The sequence below is a fragment of the Schistocerca nitens genome, chromosome 3 (genome assembly GCF_023898315.1).
Source record: "Schistocerca nitens isolate TAMUIC-IGC-003100 chromosome 3, iqSchNite1.1, whole genome shotgun sequence".
In the NCBI taxonomy this organism is placed as follows: Eukaryota; Metazoa; Arthropoda; class Insecta; order Orthoptera; family Acrididae; genus Schistocerca; species Schistocerca nitens.
In genome coordinates this window covers 560,104,230-560,122,079 of record NC_064616.1, presented here as the reverse complement: position 1 = coordinate 560,122,079, position 17,850 = coordinate 560,104,230, and the positions used below count along the sequence as shown (strand labels likewise).

General features: G+C 42.4%; 1 protein-coding gene across 3 annotated transcripts in view; it reads left to right on the top strand.

Moving 5' to 3' along the window:
- The window catches only part of LOC126248466 (DEP domain-containing protein 1A-like), a 124,798-nt gene that overhangs the window by 80,999 nt on the left and 25,949 nt on the right, over positions 1–17,850 (top strand). For all 3 annotated transcript variants that reach the window (XM_049949476.1, XM_049949477.1, XM_049949475.1), the window contains exons 4-5: positions 2,063–2,214; positions 2,300–3,204. In XM_049949476.1, the coding sequence (XP_049805433.1) occupies positions 2,063–2,214; positions 2,300–3,204 (1,057 nt within the window). The remainder of the gene's footprint in view (positions 1–2,062; positions 2,215–2,299; positions 3,205–17,850) is intronic.

Sequence of the window (17,850 nt, the reverse complement as noted above, 5' to 3'; positions counted from 1 at the left end):
ACTTTGACTATTGTCTCATGGTATTATAGGGACAAATGTCCATATAGAGAGAGTATTCGTACTCTGTAAAAGAACGACACACTTAAGAATTGTGGTGTCAGTTTGTGAACTTTGTGCAAGCTGTTGGGTGTCTTGGAATTCTAATTCTGTTGTACCTGTACATACCTCATGAAATACGTGATTACTAATATGCACTAATTCAGAAGGGACTGGGACATTCACTTGTATAATCATTGTATAGTTTTGTGTGCACTATTCTGCAGGTCCAGTTTTGTTTAGGCTTCTAGCAGAAATGAAAAATAAGGGTCATAAACCTCATATTTTCCAGTCTAATTAAAAATTACTTCTTGGGTATACTCAGGGTGACCAAAATAAATCTGGCCCAAAAACTGTTTTCAACATTTGTTGACAAGTTTACTGCAAGCAGCAGAGAGATAATTAGAAAACTGTAATGAGTTCAGTCAGATGTAAATGGGAATTAAAAGATCACAATATCAGAACATTATAAAAAATAAGCGTGCATTTTATCCTTACAAATTTTCTGTTGGGCAGGAGTTAAAGCTTCCAGATCAACTTGCATGTATTCATTTCTACTAGTTGCTTCTAAATAAAATGGTATCAGTATATTTGGATCCTCAATTTGTCAATACCTCAGAAGGGGTCTGGTGCAGCTTTTCCGGGTGCATTAACTCAAAAGGTACATCATTATGCATCAGTAAATTCTCATCTGTACTTTGAACAAGCTATTGAGTGGAATAAAATGAATGGATTGAGGGGAATTATATCAATGAAGATGCAAGGACATGAAATAACATTAATACAACCATTTCAGTAGGTGCCACACCATACTAATTTTGAGAGTTGCGCAGAGACTTGTTCCAAGACTGAGTATCTCACATGGTTCCACACAGTGTTAGGAAAATTAAATAAAAAATTAACATAATAACAATCATAGGATGAGAAGAACTTACCTTCTGTGATGGTGAATTGAGGCAAGGATAAAGATGATGTCTTGGTTAGGGGTTAATACATCACACTGGTAAGTATAGCGCCAGCTGCTCATATAGACAGAAAATGATAGAGTGTGATTAAAGACATACTCAAAAAAGTAAGAGATGTGAAGGATGGAAAGAATAATCAGTGAAGAAATAGAGCAAACGGATGGGAAAGAGAGAAAATTTAAGACTAAAAAGAAAGTAAATATAAGTAATTAAATTCTAATGTAAGGTGGTTTAGGAAAATTAAATAAAAAAAATAAACATAATAACAAATCATAGGATGAGACGTTGATGAGACAAGAGTGTTGGAGTGAGTTCCCATTGCTGAAGTTCAAGAAACTAGTGGTGTGAGGAAAATCCAAATGGCACAAGTGGTGTAACAGGCTCTCGGGCTTATTGGCACCACCTCTACAAATCCTTGGAAACCATATGGCACTACCAGACTATTATGCTTACCAATAGCTACTACCCCAGCAATTGTTCCCAATGTAAAACCTACCCCATACACCCATCCATCACCAAAGGTAGAACATCATGAGAGACCACTCGTGTTGTTTATCAAGTGTGTTCACTGTATGGCTTTTTATTTTAGAATGGCCACCACTGAATTGGCTGAATGCATTAACGAACGCAGAATAACTACCTTTCTTGCAAACATCCTGTACCCAGTTGCTGAGCATGTTCTCCAGTATGATGGAAGAGATCTACATTACGAGGGCCATTTGCATAAAAACTTACACTTCACCATAACATCTGATTCTACCAGTCCCTGCACTTAACCTCTGTTAACATTCACTCTGTCTCTCATGTGGTAAAATTGATTTATTTGTGTTTCTTCATACCCTGAACTTAGGATGTGATTGACTTCTCTCCCCCCAACCCAGCTTTCTCCAACTATTCCCCTTTCCTTGCTAAAGAAGTAACATTTAGTTCTGAAAGATAGGATTACTGTTATGTGCTTACTATTTGTTGGTAGTTAGGTATTTTCTCTCTTGTAGGTAAACACCAGCCAGCCATTCTGTCTGTACTTGTAACAAACGTTAAAAACAGTTGTCATATTTCAGGCTCCAGGAACTTCTTTCAGAAGTACCAGTTGCTGAGTTCTTTCCAAGCTGTGTACCATATGAATGGGTATTGCAAAATGTCACACAAGATGAACTTCCCAATCCACAGTTGCCACATCATATACTCTCAGCTATTAATAGCCTTCTTCATTGTAAGTATTATTGTTAAAATATGCACGTGTAATATCCTTTCTAAGAAACACCCAAATTATTTACGTACTTTATTTATTCTTCTAGGGCCTTCGGGATTCACAAGTGATGCTTTGTCTGATGTAAGGAATTATTTCTGTAATTGGACTGAGCCTCTGACGACATTTGCAATGTATGAAATTATCACACAAGCATATTTGTTTGTGGAATCAATGAATCATTCTTTACAATATCAGTGTCAAGATACTGGAGACAACTTAAAAGTTCAGCCAGTGCACAAAATTTCAGCAACAGGAAGCCCTGCAAGAGAATTACAAAAAACGTCTAATAAAATTTCTGATGCCAAGTTTCAGCAAATTATAAGCTCAAAGAAACTACTTAATACTGTGTTACCACCAAACCTGTGTTTTGAAACTGCATTTACATCAGACAGCCCAGTTACGAGAATTGTTCCTCAAAGGACAATGGATACAATACATTTTTCTCTTAAGGGAGTAAAGTCGTGCAATATTGATTCAGCTGTTTCACAGAAGACTGAGAATTTCCAAAGGCTATACAACCCATCAAACACATTGACAGTTAGTTCACTCAGAGTTCCTGAAACAGTAACTGTTAACTTAAAAAGAAATGCTAGTGCTCCTAATTTGTTGGAAGTCACTCAGAAAATGTGTACGAAACCACTTGCAAAACATTCGAAAAGCATGAGAGAGACACACAAAGCAACTGCAGTTGGCACACAAAGATTAATTACAAGACCAAAACCTGGGAAATGTGGCTGGTACAGAAATAGAAAACTTTCCAAAGAACCGAACATTAACCACCTTCGAAGCAAATCTGGTGGCTACTTCAATCCAGCTTTGTCACAATCAGTAGATGATGTGGAGGGACAAGATCTTGGATCCATTCAGTTGGATTATGAAGCAGCCCTTGAAACTCTGAGCAAGCTTATGGATTGCAGTCGTGATCCAGGATCTAACAACACTGCAAATAAAGTAAGTGTATTCTGTAGATGGTGTTACTAAAACCTAAACTAAGAAACTTTGATTCTTGAGGAAAGGAATATTTTTGATGAAATAATGTTTTCCTACTAATACTATTTGGGTCAGCACAATTAATGGATATGAAGTATTTCCTGCAGAGAATAAATTTCTGCAAAAATAAATTAAAAAATTTCAAACTGGATTAGAAATTCTCCATTATCCCACCAATGACCCTCAAAAGTTATTGAAACTTGCTGAAAACATATCTTACTGGTTGCTGCACGCTTTAACAGCACTTATGGATATACTTGCACCATAAATATTGTTCCTAAATTTTGTGTTCAGTTAATGTATGTTGCTGTTCCTTTTCAATTTGTCACCTAAACTTAAACTTGTACAGCACTATGTATTTGTATTGTGGTGTCTTGCCATACCTCTGAAAGAAAAAACAGTTAAAGTAAAATATGACTCACAGTTTTGTGACCTTGTAATAATATGTTGTTTGGCTGGATAGAAAATATTTTGAAATGTTGATCAAAATAATTAGTTGATTTGTAACGATATCATGGGGAGAATGTTGAATGTCGGACAACTTGCAGTAAAATTGCCCTTTATGATTAAAGTAAGAAGAAAAGCTTTTCTCCTCGTATAAACATCAACTATTCATGTGATGTAAACTGAACATTCCTCAAGTCATGGAACTGTAGGGGTCACCTGTCTTAGGAGCTAATGTTTAGTTCAGTGTGAGTAAGCACAGTACAATGTCTCATCAATAAGAGTCAGTATAATTTGTAGTGGAGTGAGTAAGTGAGTTGAAGTTGGTGTGTTAGTCTGAGATGTTTAACAATTAAAATATGATCATCCATGACCAGATACAATCAGACAATTGTCTGCCCTATATCCTATTGGAGTAAATGGCTGAGCACAACTCAACAAGCGGTAGAGTTTGCAACCAATTACAGGGTGCAAAATATCAACGAACATGTCAAAACAGCATGCAAGTATGGGAAATGCTAACAACCTCTTAAAAATCAAAAACGTTTTTCTGTGATGTCTTGCTTTCAAAAATTCCTGGAAATTAGAGAGACTATGTATGGAAGTAAAAATTTTGATCTGATGAACTGACAGCACAATATGGTACAGTACAGTAAAGGTAACTTCTGTTCTGCTTTGTTTTTTGACATGTCAGTTTTAGTCTGTCCTAGTTGGTCATGGTCACATTTATACGTTTTGTAATTACCTGTATGATTGAGATGCTGTGATCTGCAGCAAATATCCAACCTCCGACTTTTTACGTTTTATAAAACATCTTAAGCACTAAACGGTAGGCCCAATTTTTGCTGCTCATAAACAATGAACATTCGTGTAGTGTGAAACCTGTTAAGTGATTTAATTCTGTTTTTAAGTGTGTAATCTGTCTTGCAATGTGTCATAAATGTGGATGTTGCCGTAGGATAGTCAAAGAGGGAGTGGTATGTGTAGACTGTGGGATGGAATTCCACTGGAATGATTGTAGGGGAGAACTGAATGGGGAACTCAATGAGGCTCTCCCATGGAACAGTAGGCTCTCCAAAAAAGACAAGAGAATCGCTGCATGGTAGGTAAAGATTTGTGCCCTTCAGGCTGAATTAGATTACGCGAAATTGGAACTAGATAGACTGAAGGGGAAAAAGGCAGTGGGAACGGTAAAGGTAACAAGCAATGGGCGAAAGGGGAACAGCTCATCAACTTCTACATTTGAGCTATCTATTGTTACGACTTCTGCACCACTTATTAGCAGCAAACACAGTAGCTGTGCCAAAGACTGAGGCGGTGTGGAGTTTTATAATTATTTATTGAACTTTCTTCACAATTTCTCCCTCGTCGGCGCTACCGAGCCCTGCGGATCCCTCCGCCTGGCTGCTGCTGTGTACATTCTCTGACAATGCGCGCCGCTGATCGCACTCGGGAGCCTCAGGCCACCAGTGCTCCACTGAAGCCAGGATGCCCTGTGGTTGAGATGAACTCTGAGCCGTGTTGTCGTGAGGTCAGCTACTGACGCCTGCTGCATTAGCGGCTGGTAAGCCGTCAGTCACGATGTCCACGAGGTCCCGTCGTGGATGGACCACCCGTCGTGGGGCTGGGTTTCCATGAAGTCCAGGCGTCAGTCCCTGGCGGCGCCTGTGACAAAGACCACGCTGCAGCCGGTCCTGCTGGAAGTTCTCACTGTAGTTAGTCAGCCATGGTGCCGACCGAACTCAGGCCAACCTTCAGAGCTGAAGTTGACATCTGGCAGCGAACGGATGACTCCTGCGAGCTGGAACAGACTTCCGGAATCGTCCTCAGATCCGAACTGCTTCCTAATGGCTTCTGTCTTTTGCTGCCTGTGCTCCACTATTTCTATCCTGCAGGAGGACGTTTTTTACTCTCGGTGGTAGCTTTTTGTTATTACTCCCACAGTATATTGCAGCGTAACTTAGCGTGCTGGCCTCACTTCCCCTTACTCAGCACTCTCCAGGCTTCGCTCAGTCTGTGCCCGTCTTTGCGTCAGTCTGTTGGTAGACTGCTGCTATCAGCAAGGCTATATGTGCCTGCCTATTTCGCAACGCCTCGGTCGCCGGCGTGCCTCAGTTTTGCCATTCTCCACTGCGTGAAGCAACGCTTACTACATGTGACCGCAACACTGCCTCCTCTTAAAAGTTAAATTCGTCCCCGAATTTACCTTATATGTTAACTCTAGTTCTATCCTATATTCTACTTCTTCCCTGTATACATCCAGTTTGCCCTGACTCATGCCCTACTGGTAATCCATTCTACAGGAATCTCATGGAGCGGTCTTGCATTAACATGCTGAATCCTCCATTTTAATAAGACATATACCACACCAATAAATACTATCAAAACAGTAAAAGTACTGGCTGAAATACCAATGGTCACTATGCTACATTTCCACCTGGTATCGTACTCCTCCACATGCCTTAATAATTGCTGCATTGAAGTTTGACCTTTCTCTGAATCTACTAGTTTATCTATCGTTTGCAATAATGTAGCATCCAAGGTGTTGTTAATATACGTCAAATTTTCTCCTGGAGCGATGCTGAATGACGCATCTGACCAGTACAATGTCAGATGAGTATCTGTAACCTTGGTGACTCCCGTGACTGTCGCTGGTAAGCTGAAACGATCCCCTATTATTTCACAATTTGTCCCGTTGATTAGCAAACCACTGTCCTGTAATTCCATCGTCCGATTCCCATTGTCATAACACTTGGCTGATATCCTCTCCGTAGCGAATACTGAATACAGCCAATGCCTCCCACCTTGCTGAAAATGTGGCGTAGGCTTCACTATTATTCTCCGACACTCCGAAGCTTCTGTTTCTGCCCTAAATAACTGGATCTCACACGACCCCTTGCCCGTGAAAACAAACCGTGATGGACAAATGGAAACTGACTCAATTAGACATCTATTCAACTCTAAACTCGACATAGTAGCATGAGTATCCCCCTCCTAGGAAATTAATAAAACCTCCTGTGTCCTTAACTGTACGCCCTTCCCCATGCGCTCCCATCTGACCAGATAAGGATGCACTACGTAAGAGTGATACTGTCTCCCCACACTAGTTACTGGAAATCTAATCTCTATATACATCTTAACTAGATCCGTTATTACCTTAATCCTAGACATATGATAAAAAAGTGACATACTCACTCCAATTATCGGCACTACGTGCTCTATCCCCTCTGGAAACTCTCCATCTGCCTGCTTCAGACTACGTCTGAATTTTTCTGGTGACATCGTCACACTCACCTGCCCGTGCAATGCGTGATGTAGTGCCTCTTGCAATTCATCCATCCTCACTCGTGCATCACCAATGCTGTTAACCAGTTCCCGCAGCAATGTAGCCATTTCCAGCTTCCTTTCCGCTATATCCAATTGTGTTTGTACCTGTTCCAGATCCGTATTCAGTAATTTCTGTGTTTGTTCTATATATGCTCATGACCATGTAGCCATCCCACGCACCACGCGTGTCACATTCAACAACTCTGTACCTAAGTTGCAGCATTAGAAAATTGTAGCAAAATGCAGGAAGATCTGCAGTGGATAGGCACTTGGTGCAGGGAGTGGCAACTGTCCCTTAACATAGACAAATGTAATGTATTGTGAATACATAGAAAGAAGGATCCTTTATTGTATTATTATATGATAGCGGAACAAACACTGGTAGCAGTTACTTCTGTAAAATATCTGGGACTATGCGTGCGGAACGATTTGAAGTGGAATGATCATATAAAATTAGTTGTAGGTAAGGCGGGTACCAGGTTGAGATTCATTGGGAGAGTGCTTAGAAAATGTAGTATATCAACAAAGGAGGTGGCTTACAAAACACTCGTTCAACCTATACTTCAGTATTGCTCATCAGTGTGGGATCCGTCCCAGATCGGGTTGACGGAGGAGATAGAGAATATCCAAAGAAGAGCAGAGCGTTTTGTCACAGGGTTATTTGGTAACCGTGATAGCGTTACGGAAATGTTTAATAAACTCAAGTGGCAGACTCTGCAAGAGAGGCGCTCTGCATCGCAGTGTAGCTTGCTCGCCAGGTTTCGAGAGGGTGCATTTCTGGATGAGGTATTGAATATATTGCTTCCCCCTACTTATACCTCCCAAGGAGATCACGAATGTAAAATTAGAGAGATTAGAGCGCGCACGGAGGCCTTCAGTCAGTCATTCTTCCCGCGAACCATACGCGACAGGAACAGGAAAGGGAGGTAATGACAGTGGCACGTAAAGTGCCCTCCGCCACACACCGTTGGGTGGCTTGCGGAGTATAAATGTAAATGTAGATGTAGATGTGAACATCGAAAGTACGAAATCCCGTATATTACTGCTAACAATTCGTTCTCCGTGGTGGAGTAATTTTGTTCCACCTTGTTAAGTTGACGAGACACGAACGCAATCAGATGTTCTTTGCCATCAATTCCTTGCCCAAGTACAACCCCAAGAGTGTGATTAGACGCGTCACATTGTAGTATAAACCCCTTCGAAATGTCTGGAAACTTCAAAACTAGATTTGATGTCAGTATCCGTTTCAACTCTTGGAATGCTTTCTTGCACACTGACGTCCACTGGAAGGTAACACCTTTTCTTAGCAACTTAGTAAGTGGCCTCACTATTTCTGCGAACCCCTGTACGGTTTCTCGATAATAGCTCACAAGACCAATATACGATTGCAGTTGTTTAACCGTTTGCGGAACCGGAAAATCTTATACTGCAGAAGTGAGATGAGGATCTGTCTGTACCCAATCCTGACTGATAACATGCCGGAGATAATTTACTTGTGCTTGCACAAAATGGCATTTGTCCAAACTTAATGTCAGCCATGCTGCCTCTTTTAAACACCTCCTCTAACTGTTTCACATGCTGCTCTATATCTCTTGAAAAACTATAATGTCATCCAGATAAACCATGCATTTTTTCGGTTTCAATCCGCGAGGGACTCCATCCAACAACCCCTGAAATGTTGCTGGAGCGTTTTTTAGTCCAAACGGCATTATTTTATACTCGAAGTGACCACAATGCGTCGTAAATGCTGTTTTTGGCCTGTCCTCCGGACATCCTTCAATCTGGTGATAACCGCTTCGGAAATCCATAGTGAAGAAAAATTTACAGTGCCCTAGATTGTCTAACGTTTCTGTGATATTCAGAATCGGATATACGTCCGCCACTGTCCGTTCATTCAAATGTCTGTAATCGCAACAAAAGCGAAATTTTTTCGACCCGGCTGGTATCTTCTTCGGAACTAGGACCACTCTACTAGACCAAGGACTATTACTGTGCTGGATTATCCCATCTTCCATTTGTTGCTCTATTATTGCTCTACTACTGGATGTAATTGTTTCAGTAGTCTGTATGGCTTACGATGCTGTGTTATCGGTGTAGAGGGTAACATACCCTGTGTTTCAAACAATGATTTATACTTTAGTAATAATGCTTCCATACCCGAATGACCATTTCCTTTCAAATGATTTACCTTGTCACGAAGAGTGCAGACGTGTTGATGGTTTGCTTTACATCATAGTCTAGCCTCGAACTATCGATGTCCTCTTCATCCATTAACTCTACTGTGGTTATTACTAATCCCTTCGGCAGATCGACATCATCCCGCCCAAAGTTATCTAAACTCACCGGGACCATAAACTGCCCATTTATGTCCGTTACCTGTGATACACTCCTACAAATAAAACAGTGCTTTCCATCTAAAACCTCATTACTCGGTAGCGGCTCTACCAAGAATAACCCATGCTGTGTCACATCGACATCCACTGGTACCCAGATCAACTTCCCTGTACCTGTTCGTACTTTGTAATACGAAATCACCTTTAATGCACTTATATGCAGTTTAGTTGGTATCATCTTAGCTATCAGTGCGCCTTGAGACTCTGAAACATTTCCAACGGCTGTACGCATTGAGAACAAGTTCCCATAGAGTTCCAGCGTATGTTGCGAAAGGTCAATGTGATGTTTAATCAGAAAGTCCAACCCAAGTATCGCTGAAAATCCCTGTCCCACAGTTGACAACACCTCCATTTGCTCCCGGAACCACACATTCCCTATCTTACACTTGAGCTGTGCTGTCCCTAGTGCATCTAATTTTTTATCACCTACTGTGCACAATCTGTACCTCGGAGCTTCCAATCCTTTCTTGCGCACGAGGTCCACACTGACTCCAGTATCCACTAAAACTCTTCGCCACTTATCTTTTATCCAAGCCATCAAATTACAATCCGCCTCTTCGTGCACTCTCTGAGTACCTCTTTTTACTAAGAATGCCTCCCGATGGCAGGAACGCTCCCTTTTTCATTTAACAGGTTTTTAACTGCTGTATCATTAACCCGTTTCTTGGCTTTACACTCCTGTGCCTTATGCCCTGTTTTCTGACAATTGAAACACTGTGGTTCCCGACATTGTCCCTTAAAATGACCTTGCTTCCCACAACGGTAACACTCTTTGGAAGACGAAAAAATTGCGACTTCTAGTGGCGCTATCCACTTCCTGCAAATGTGTAGCTACGCGCAATGCTGCTGCTAAGTCACTTGGATTTTCCATCCGTATCCGGCGAGACCCCTCACAAAAATGCGTCTAAAGTTCTACTCTCTGCTTCTTTCAATAGAACTTCATTTGCACTTGAATCTTGTGTTAACTCATACGTGTGCGCATTCGTTCAACTAATTCTGTCTGAAAATTCTTCTACCATTTCACCCGTTCTTTGCATCATCCTCCCCAATTTTTCTCTAAAAAACCTTGGCACTGTTTTGTTTCCTAAACCTTTGCAATAATCCCTCAGCCAACTCTGTGAACATAGTAGCATCCTTTAACCCTTCGTGGCATGCCACATAAGTCTTTGCATCACCTACTAACCGTAACCTCGCCATTTGCAAACACATTTCATCTGACCAGCCACACAGTCTAGGCGTACTATGTACGTCACCAATGAAAACATTCACATCCTCTGATGTTTTACCCGAGAAGAAAGGTATCAAATTAGCCGCTGAACAATCTGCCACACCGGAAAAGACAGTACCCTTGCATTCTACACTATCGCTTCCCGAGCCTGATTGAGTATTTTGCAACAATTGTTGCTCCGTTCTCTGCATGTGCTGCTTTTACAACTTATTTTCTTCAATCAGTTTCTTAACTTGCTCTGTCAATGCGACTACGGTGTCACTTGTGCCGGTTGCACGTGTGTCTGGTATTTTCCGTGTGGTATACCTCACCTCACAAAAATAAAATTGTATTACCCAGGAGCAAGTTAATTCCTAGCACGCCTAATGGCAAGCCATCTAGACTTACCACATTGCCCCGTTACATGACCATAGAAGCCACACACATCACAGGTGCTTGGTACAAATTTATCGCAAGGAATGACATGACCTGTTAATCCACACACTACACATTTAGATGGTACTAAGTTAACATGACTATCGTTCCCACGAAACTGCGATAAGTCTACAGGGCTGCTAGGCCATTCAAATGACACTCTCACATCCCTTAACGTTACCCTCGACATGTCTAGCTACACAGAAAATATAGAGAGAAGGCAGTTGTCGGACTCACACTATTCGGTATTTCTTGGTTGCTCCACATGGTGCTAATCAAAGCCGTGGTGTGGGTGTGCCTGACACGACTTGTTACGAGTTTTGCACCCCTTGTTAGCAGCAGACACAGTGGCTGTGCCAAAGACTGAGATGGCGTGGAGTTTTATAATTATTTATTGAACTTTACAATTTCTCCCTCGTCGTAGTTTACCAGCCCTGCGGATCCCTCCGCCTGGCTGCTGCTGTGTAGATTCTCCAACAATGCGCGCTGCTGATTGCACTCGGGAGCCTCAGGCCACCAGTGCTCCGCTGAAGCTAGGATGCCCTGTGGTTGAGATGAACTCGTCGCTCCTTGGAGCCACGTCGCCGTGAGGTCAGTTGCCGACGCCTGCTGCACTGGCGGCTGGTAAGCCATCAGTCACGATGTCTGGGAGGTTCCGTTATGGACCATGCGTCGTGGGGTCGGGTTTCTGTGAAGTCCGGGCATCAGTCCCCAGCGGCGTCTGTGACCAAGACCGCGCTGCTGGAAGTTCTCACTGTAGTTAAGTCATCCATGGTGCCGACCGAACTCGGGCCGACCTCCAGAGCTGACATAGACATCTGGCGGCGAACGGATGACTCCTGCGAGCTGGAACAGACTTCTGGAATCGTCACCTACGAAGATTGAACATTCGGACACAAACCACATCCGTCCTCAGATCCAAACTGCTTCCTAATGGCTTCTGTCTGTTGGTGCCTGTGCTCCACTATTTCTATCCTGCAGGAGGACGTTTTTTACCCTCAGTGGTAGCTTTTTATTATTACTCCCGCAGTATACTGCAGCGTAACTTAGTGTGCTGGCCTCACTTCCCCTTACTTAGCACTCTCCAGGCTTCGCTCAGTCTGTGTGCGTCCATGCGTCGGTCTGTTGGTAGACTGCTGCTGTCAGCAAGGCTATCTGTGCCTGCCTACTTCGCAACGCCTTGGTCGCCAGCGTGCCTCTGTTTTGCCATTCTCCACTGCCTGAAGCAACGCTTCCATGTGACCACAACACAATATTGAATAAATATGGAATGTTACCTAAAGTAGGAGGGGAAGAGCCTCATACAGCTGTAGGTTACAGTTGGGTGCAGCGGGCTTCTAGCCAAGAAACTCAGTGTAGGTCAGTACCAAAAGAGATTAGGAAGAAAAGAGTCTTGCTGCTAGGTCATAGCCATGGGAGGGGTGTAAGCCAAATGGTGCAGGAAAAGTTAGAAGCAGGGTCACAAGTATTGTGAAGCCAAGTGCTAGCCTTAGCCAGGTGACAGAGGACATAGGAAAACTGTGCAAAGGTTTTCGCAGAGAGGATTGGTTATTATAGTATGTGGAGCAGGAATTAGCCTGGCTAAGAACAGTAATTACAGTATTAGGGATGACCTGTATAAAACAGGAGTAGCAACTAAACACACAAATGTGAGTTTCATGGAGGTCCCACAGTCCCATGACCAGCCCTGGTTTGATACTGCTATACAATTAGGAGATGGGGCTATACTAGGCATGGCCTACACCTGAATAGGAGAGCTAAAGATAGGTTGGCTGAACTACTTGCAGGATATGTACGGGGGCCGCCATCACACAGTGCAAGATGCCTGTGGTTACTGGTGTCAGAGGGGCACCTTTTTTAGGTTAGAATCAAGTTTCAGGCACCCTGCTTTGAAAGAAGTCACTATAACAGAAGAGCCCCAGAACAATGCACAGAAAAGTAAGGTTAGCTTATTCCACCAAAATATTAAAGGATTGAGTAATAAGGTAGAAGATCATCTTCCCTGCTTGCAAAATTTAGACGAAAAGGTAGACATCCTACGTCTGTCTGAGCACCACATAACCACAGGATTAGGTAAGTTACACATAAAAGATTACAGTCTGCCAGCTTACTCATGCAGAACTAATACGGGAAAAGGAGGAGGTGTTGCATATATTAAGGGGCTCTGGAAAGGCTCAAAATCATGAAAAGTTCAATTTTTTACTTTTTTGCGTTTTCTGAATCTGCAGACTATTACCTTTTAATAGATATATAATTTATTCAATTCCGAAGACTACAACTACACTCCTGGAAATGGAAAAAAGGACACATTGACACCGGTGTGTCAGACCCACCATACTTGCTCCGGACACTGCGAGAGGGCTGTACAAGCAATGATCACACGCACGGCACAGCGGACACACCAGGAACCGCGGTGTTGGCCGTCAAATGGCACTAGCTGTGCAGCATTTGTGCACCGCCGCCGTCAGTGTCAGCCAGTTTGCCGTGGCATACGGAGCTCCATCGCAGTCTTTAACACTGGTAGCATGCCGCGACAGCGTGGATGTGAACCGTATGTGCAGTTGACGGACTTTGAGCGAGGGCGTATAGTGGGCATGCGGGAGGCCGGGTGGACGTACCGCCGAATTGCTCAACACGTGGGGCGTGAGGTCTCCACAGTACATCGATGTTGTCGCCAGTGGTCGGCGGAAGGTGCACGTGCCCGTCGACCTGGGACCGGACCGCAGCGACGCACGGATGCACGCCATGACCGTAGGATCCTACGCAGTGCCGTAGGGGACCGCACCACCACTTCCCAGCAAATTAGGGACACTGTTGCTCCTGGGGTATCGGCGAGGACCATTCGCAACCGTCTCCATGAAGCTGGGCTACGGTCCCGCACACCGTTAGGCCGTCTTCCGCTCATGCCCCAACATCGTGCAGCCCGCCTCCAGTGGTGTCGCGACAGGCGTGAATGGAGGGACGAATGGAGACGTGTCGTCTTCAGCGATGAGAGTCGCTTCTGCCTTGGCGCCAATGATGGTCGTATGCGTGTTTGGCGCCGTGCAGGTGAGCGCCACAATCAGGACTGCATACGACCGAGGCACACAGGGCCAACACCCGGCATCATGGTGTGGGGAGCGATCTCCTACACTGGCTGTACACCACTGGTGATCGTCGAGGGGACACTGAATAGTGCACGGTACATCCAAACCGTCATCGAACCCATCGTTCTACCATTCCTAGATGCTGTTCCAACAGGACAATGCACGTCCGCATGTATCCCGTGCCACCCAACGTGCTCTAGAAGGTGTAAGTCAACTACCCTGGCCAGCAAGATCTCCGGATCTGTCCCCCATTGAGCATGTTTGGGACTGGATGAAGCGTCGTCTCACGCGGTCTGCACGTCCAGCACGAACGCTGGTCCAACTGAGGCGCCAGGTGGAAATGGCATGGCAAGCCGTTTCACAGGACTACATCCAGCATCTCTACGATCGTCTCCATGGGAGAATAGCAGCCTGCATTGCTGCGAAAGGTGGATATACACTGTACTAGTGCCGACATTGTGCATGCTCTGTTGCCTGTGTCTATGTGCCTGTGGTTCTGTCAGTGTGATCATGTGATGTATCTGACCCCAGGAATGTGTCAATAAAGTTTCCCCTTCCTGGGACAATGAATTCACGGTGTTCTTATTTCAATTTCCAGGAGTGTATTTTTAAATTTTTTTGGAAATGTGTTCTACATGGGCGTGACCCACTGTGGCGCTGTTAAACTGCTGTCAAATGGTGTTATTAACGTCCACGTTCATCAGGTACATTTTAGTGATGTGAGATAAAGTATGTGTTGTGGCTAACCTGTGATGGTTCAATATATATCGCTGGTGTGATTGTCGATTGTTTCATGTTTATTTACTCTGTCGTTATCTCGAAAATATTCGTAATTAATTCTGTTTCTTGAGTCTCTGTTTTGTTGAAGTATAATAATGAGTACAAGTAAAGTTATTAGAAATCCTCTGAAGGCTTTTAAGAAAAGGAGAAATGTTGGAAAGCCAAAGGTATGTGTTATTACTGTAAACAATAAAGACGATAACCAAGTGAGTGAACCTAACCTCTCAAGTACACCTGCCCATAGCAGTCAAAGTGGGAAAGAAAATACTTCACAGAAGAAGCTTGGTTCAATGAGTGAAAACTATGAATGTTTTATGGGCGAATCGGATGTGAATGAAATATTTGATATGTCGGTTCTCAAAGGAATTTTTTCAAACTGTGTAAGATGTATTCATTGTAGTGAAGTTGGTCTGGAACTCTCCATAATAAAGCACGTAGGACTTGCTAGTGAAATGCAACTGAAATGTGATAAGTGTTCATACATGACCACCTTTTGGAACAGTGTTGCAGTAACTGCAACTGAAGAAAATGGTAGCAAAATCTACGAACACAACATTAGATTTGTTTATTCCTTGCGTTCAGTTGGTAAGGGTGCTACTGCAGGTGCAATTTTCTGTGGCATCATGAATCTTCCAAATCCCCCAACCAAGTTTACGACCTATAATAAATTAATAGGGTCTAAAGTAGAAGATGTCTGTATAGAATCTATGAAGAACGCTGTGGAAGAGGCAGTAATGGAAAATAATGGTAACAGAGATTTGACTGCAGCGTTCGATGGTACCTGGCATAAACGGGGACACACATCTCTTCATGGTGTAGTATCTAAGTTTTAGATGTAGCAGTAATATCAAAGTATTGTAGATGTCCACAAAAATATAAAGGGACACATGAAAATAATTGCAAAGCTAACTATAGTGGCAGTAGTGGAGGAATGGAAGTGGCTGGTGTTGCCAGTATATTCCAGCGTTCTGAGGCGTGTGATATGTTAATTACCTTGGGGACGGTGATTCTAAAAGTTTCAAACATGTTCAAGGACTGAAGCCCTATGGTGATGATGTTGTAGTGCAGATATTTGAGTGTATTGGACACGTACAGAAGCGAGTGGGAACAAGACTTCGGCGACTGAAAGCTTCGTACAAAAAACAAAAACTCAGTGATGGTAAAGGGTTGGATGGGAAGGGAAGGTTAACTGACAGTGTAATTGACAAAATACAAAACTATTATGGAATGGCTATTAGGCAAAATACACAAAGTGTCGACGAAATGAAGAAGGCTGTTTGGGCTCTTTTTTTTCATACTTCTTCAACCAATGAAAATCCCCAACATAGCTTGTGTCCCAAAGAAGAAGATAGTTGGTGTAAATATAACAAAGGATTGCTGACTGGTGAAGTGTACACTCATAAGCATAGTCTGCCTCATGCAATAATGGAGGTGATAAAACCTATTTTCAGAGACTTAGCAGCACCTGAACTGTTGAAAAAGTGTATTCACAGAAAAACTCAAAACCCCAATGAAAGTGTAAATAGTGTTATATGGTCGAGAATCCCCAAGACTGTATTTGTTGGAATAGAAACACTTCATTTGGTGTGTATGATGCTGTTGCGACTTTCAATGATGGCAACATTGTAAGGTGCAAGGTATTTAGAAATATGGGAATGAAGATAGGTTCTAACATGGTACGAGCGATGCTTGCTTTAGACAAAGAACGCCTTCGGGCTGCAGACAGGGCTGTAAAGAGTCTAGAAATACAAGCAAGAGTAAACAGGAGGAGGAACAAGAGGAAGCTGGAGGAGGAGTTTGCAGAGGATGAAGATAATCCATCCTATGGACCTGGAATGCACTAAAAAGTTAATCCAATCTTTGTCGCTCGATTCCCAAAACTTTTATTTTCTCATACTAATTACATGTTTTCTAAGGATCTTCCAAACATATTTGTTTCAAACTTTCAGTAAATGTTACACAGTACCTTCTGCATAATTTAACACAGCCTTTTTCCAAAAAAAAAAAAACAGTATATTTTTGAATATATAAATAAAAAATTGCAAAAAAATGTTGTGAATTTTCATTACAGTTGAAAAAAATCATCTTTAATAACTGAACTAAAATTTTGTAAAATCCCTGTGTTAAGTTGTAGCCCATATTCCAATAAATAATCTGTAAAAAGTTCAACTTCCTACCTCAAATACTTTGTGAGGAAAGATGTAATTTATAAGCGTTATTTTAACATTGCAAGTATAGGGCGTTCCGGAGCCCATTAAGACAGAACACAAGTTGAAAAGCATTGACACAAGTAGATTTTGCATAGAAGTGTGTGCTTGTGAATTACTGCTGCAAAACAGTTCGCTTTTAATTGCAACAGTTTATAGATCCCCACTGGGAAATTTTGAATTATTTATGAGGAACCTGGATTCCTTACTGTGCTGTCAGTCAGACATCAGCAAGCAGTTAATAGTCTCTGGTGACTTCAGTGTAGATTTTCTAAAGGATTCTGATAGGAAAAATGATCTGGAAACCTTATTTGGATCCTACAATTTGCTCTCAGTAGTTAACTTTCCAACATGGGTTGATAAAGACAATAGGTCCCTAATTAATAGTGTTTTCTTTGATGAGGCACAAAGCAAGAAAATAACTGTTTACCCAGTAACAAATGATCTCTCTGATCATGATGCACAGTTAGTCAGGATAAATGACATAGTGCCTTACAGTGTGGATACACCTCAGTGGAAGTCAGTCAGAATCATTAATGACTTCAGGGCAAATATTTTTAAGAGTAGTTTACAAGAAAGAACCTGGTATGAAATTTATAAGAACCAATTGCCGATATAAAATTCAATCCATTCCATGACAAATATCTGTATTTGAAGTAGCTTTCCACATAAGCTAATCAGAAAGGACATTAAACAGCCATGTAAAAAAACATGGATCACTAAGGGGA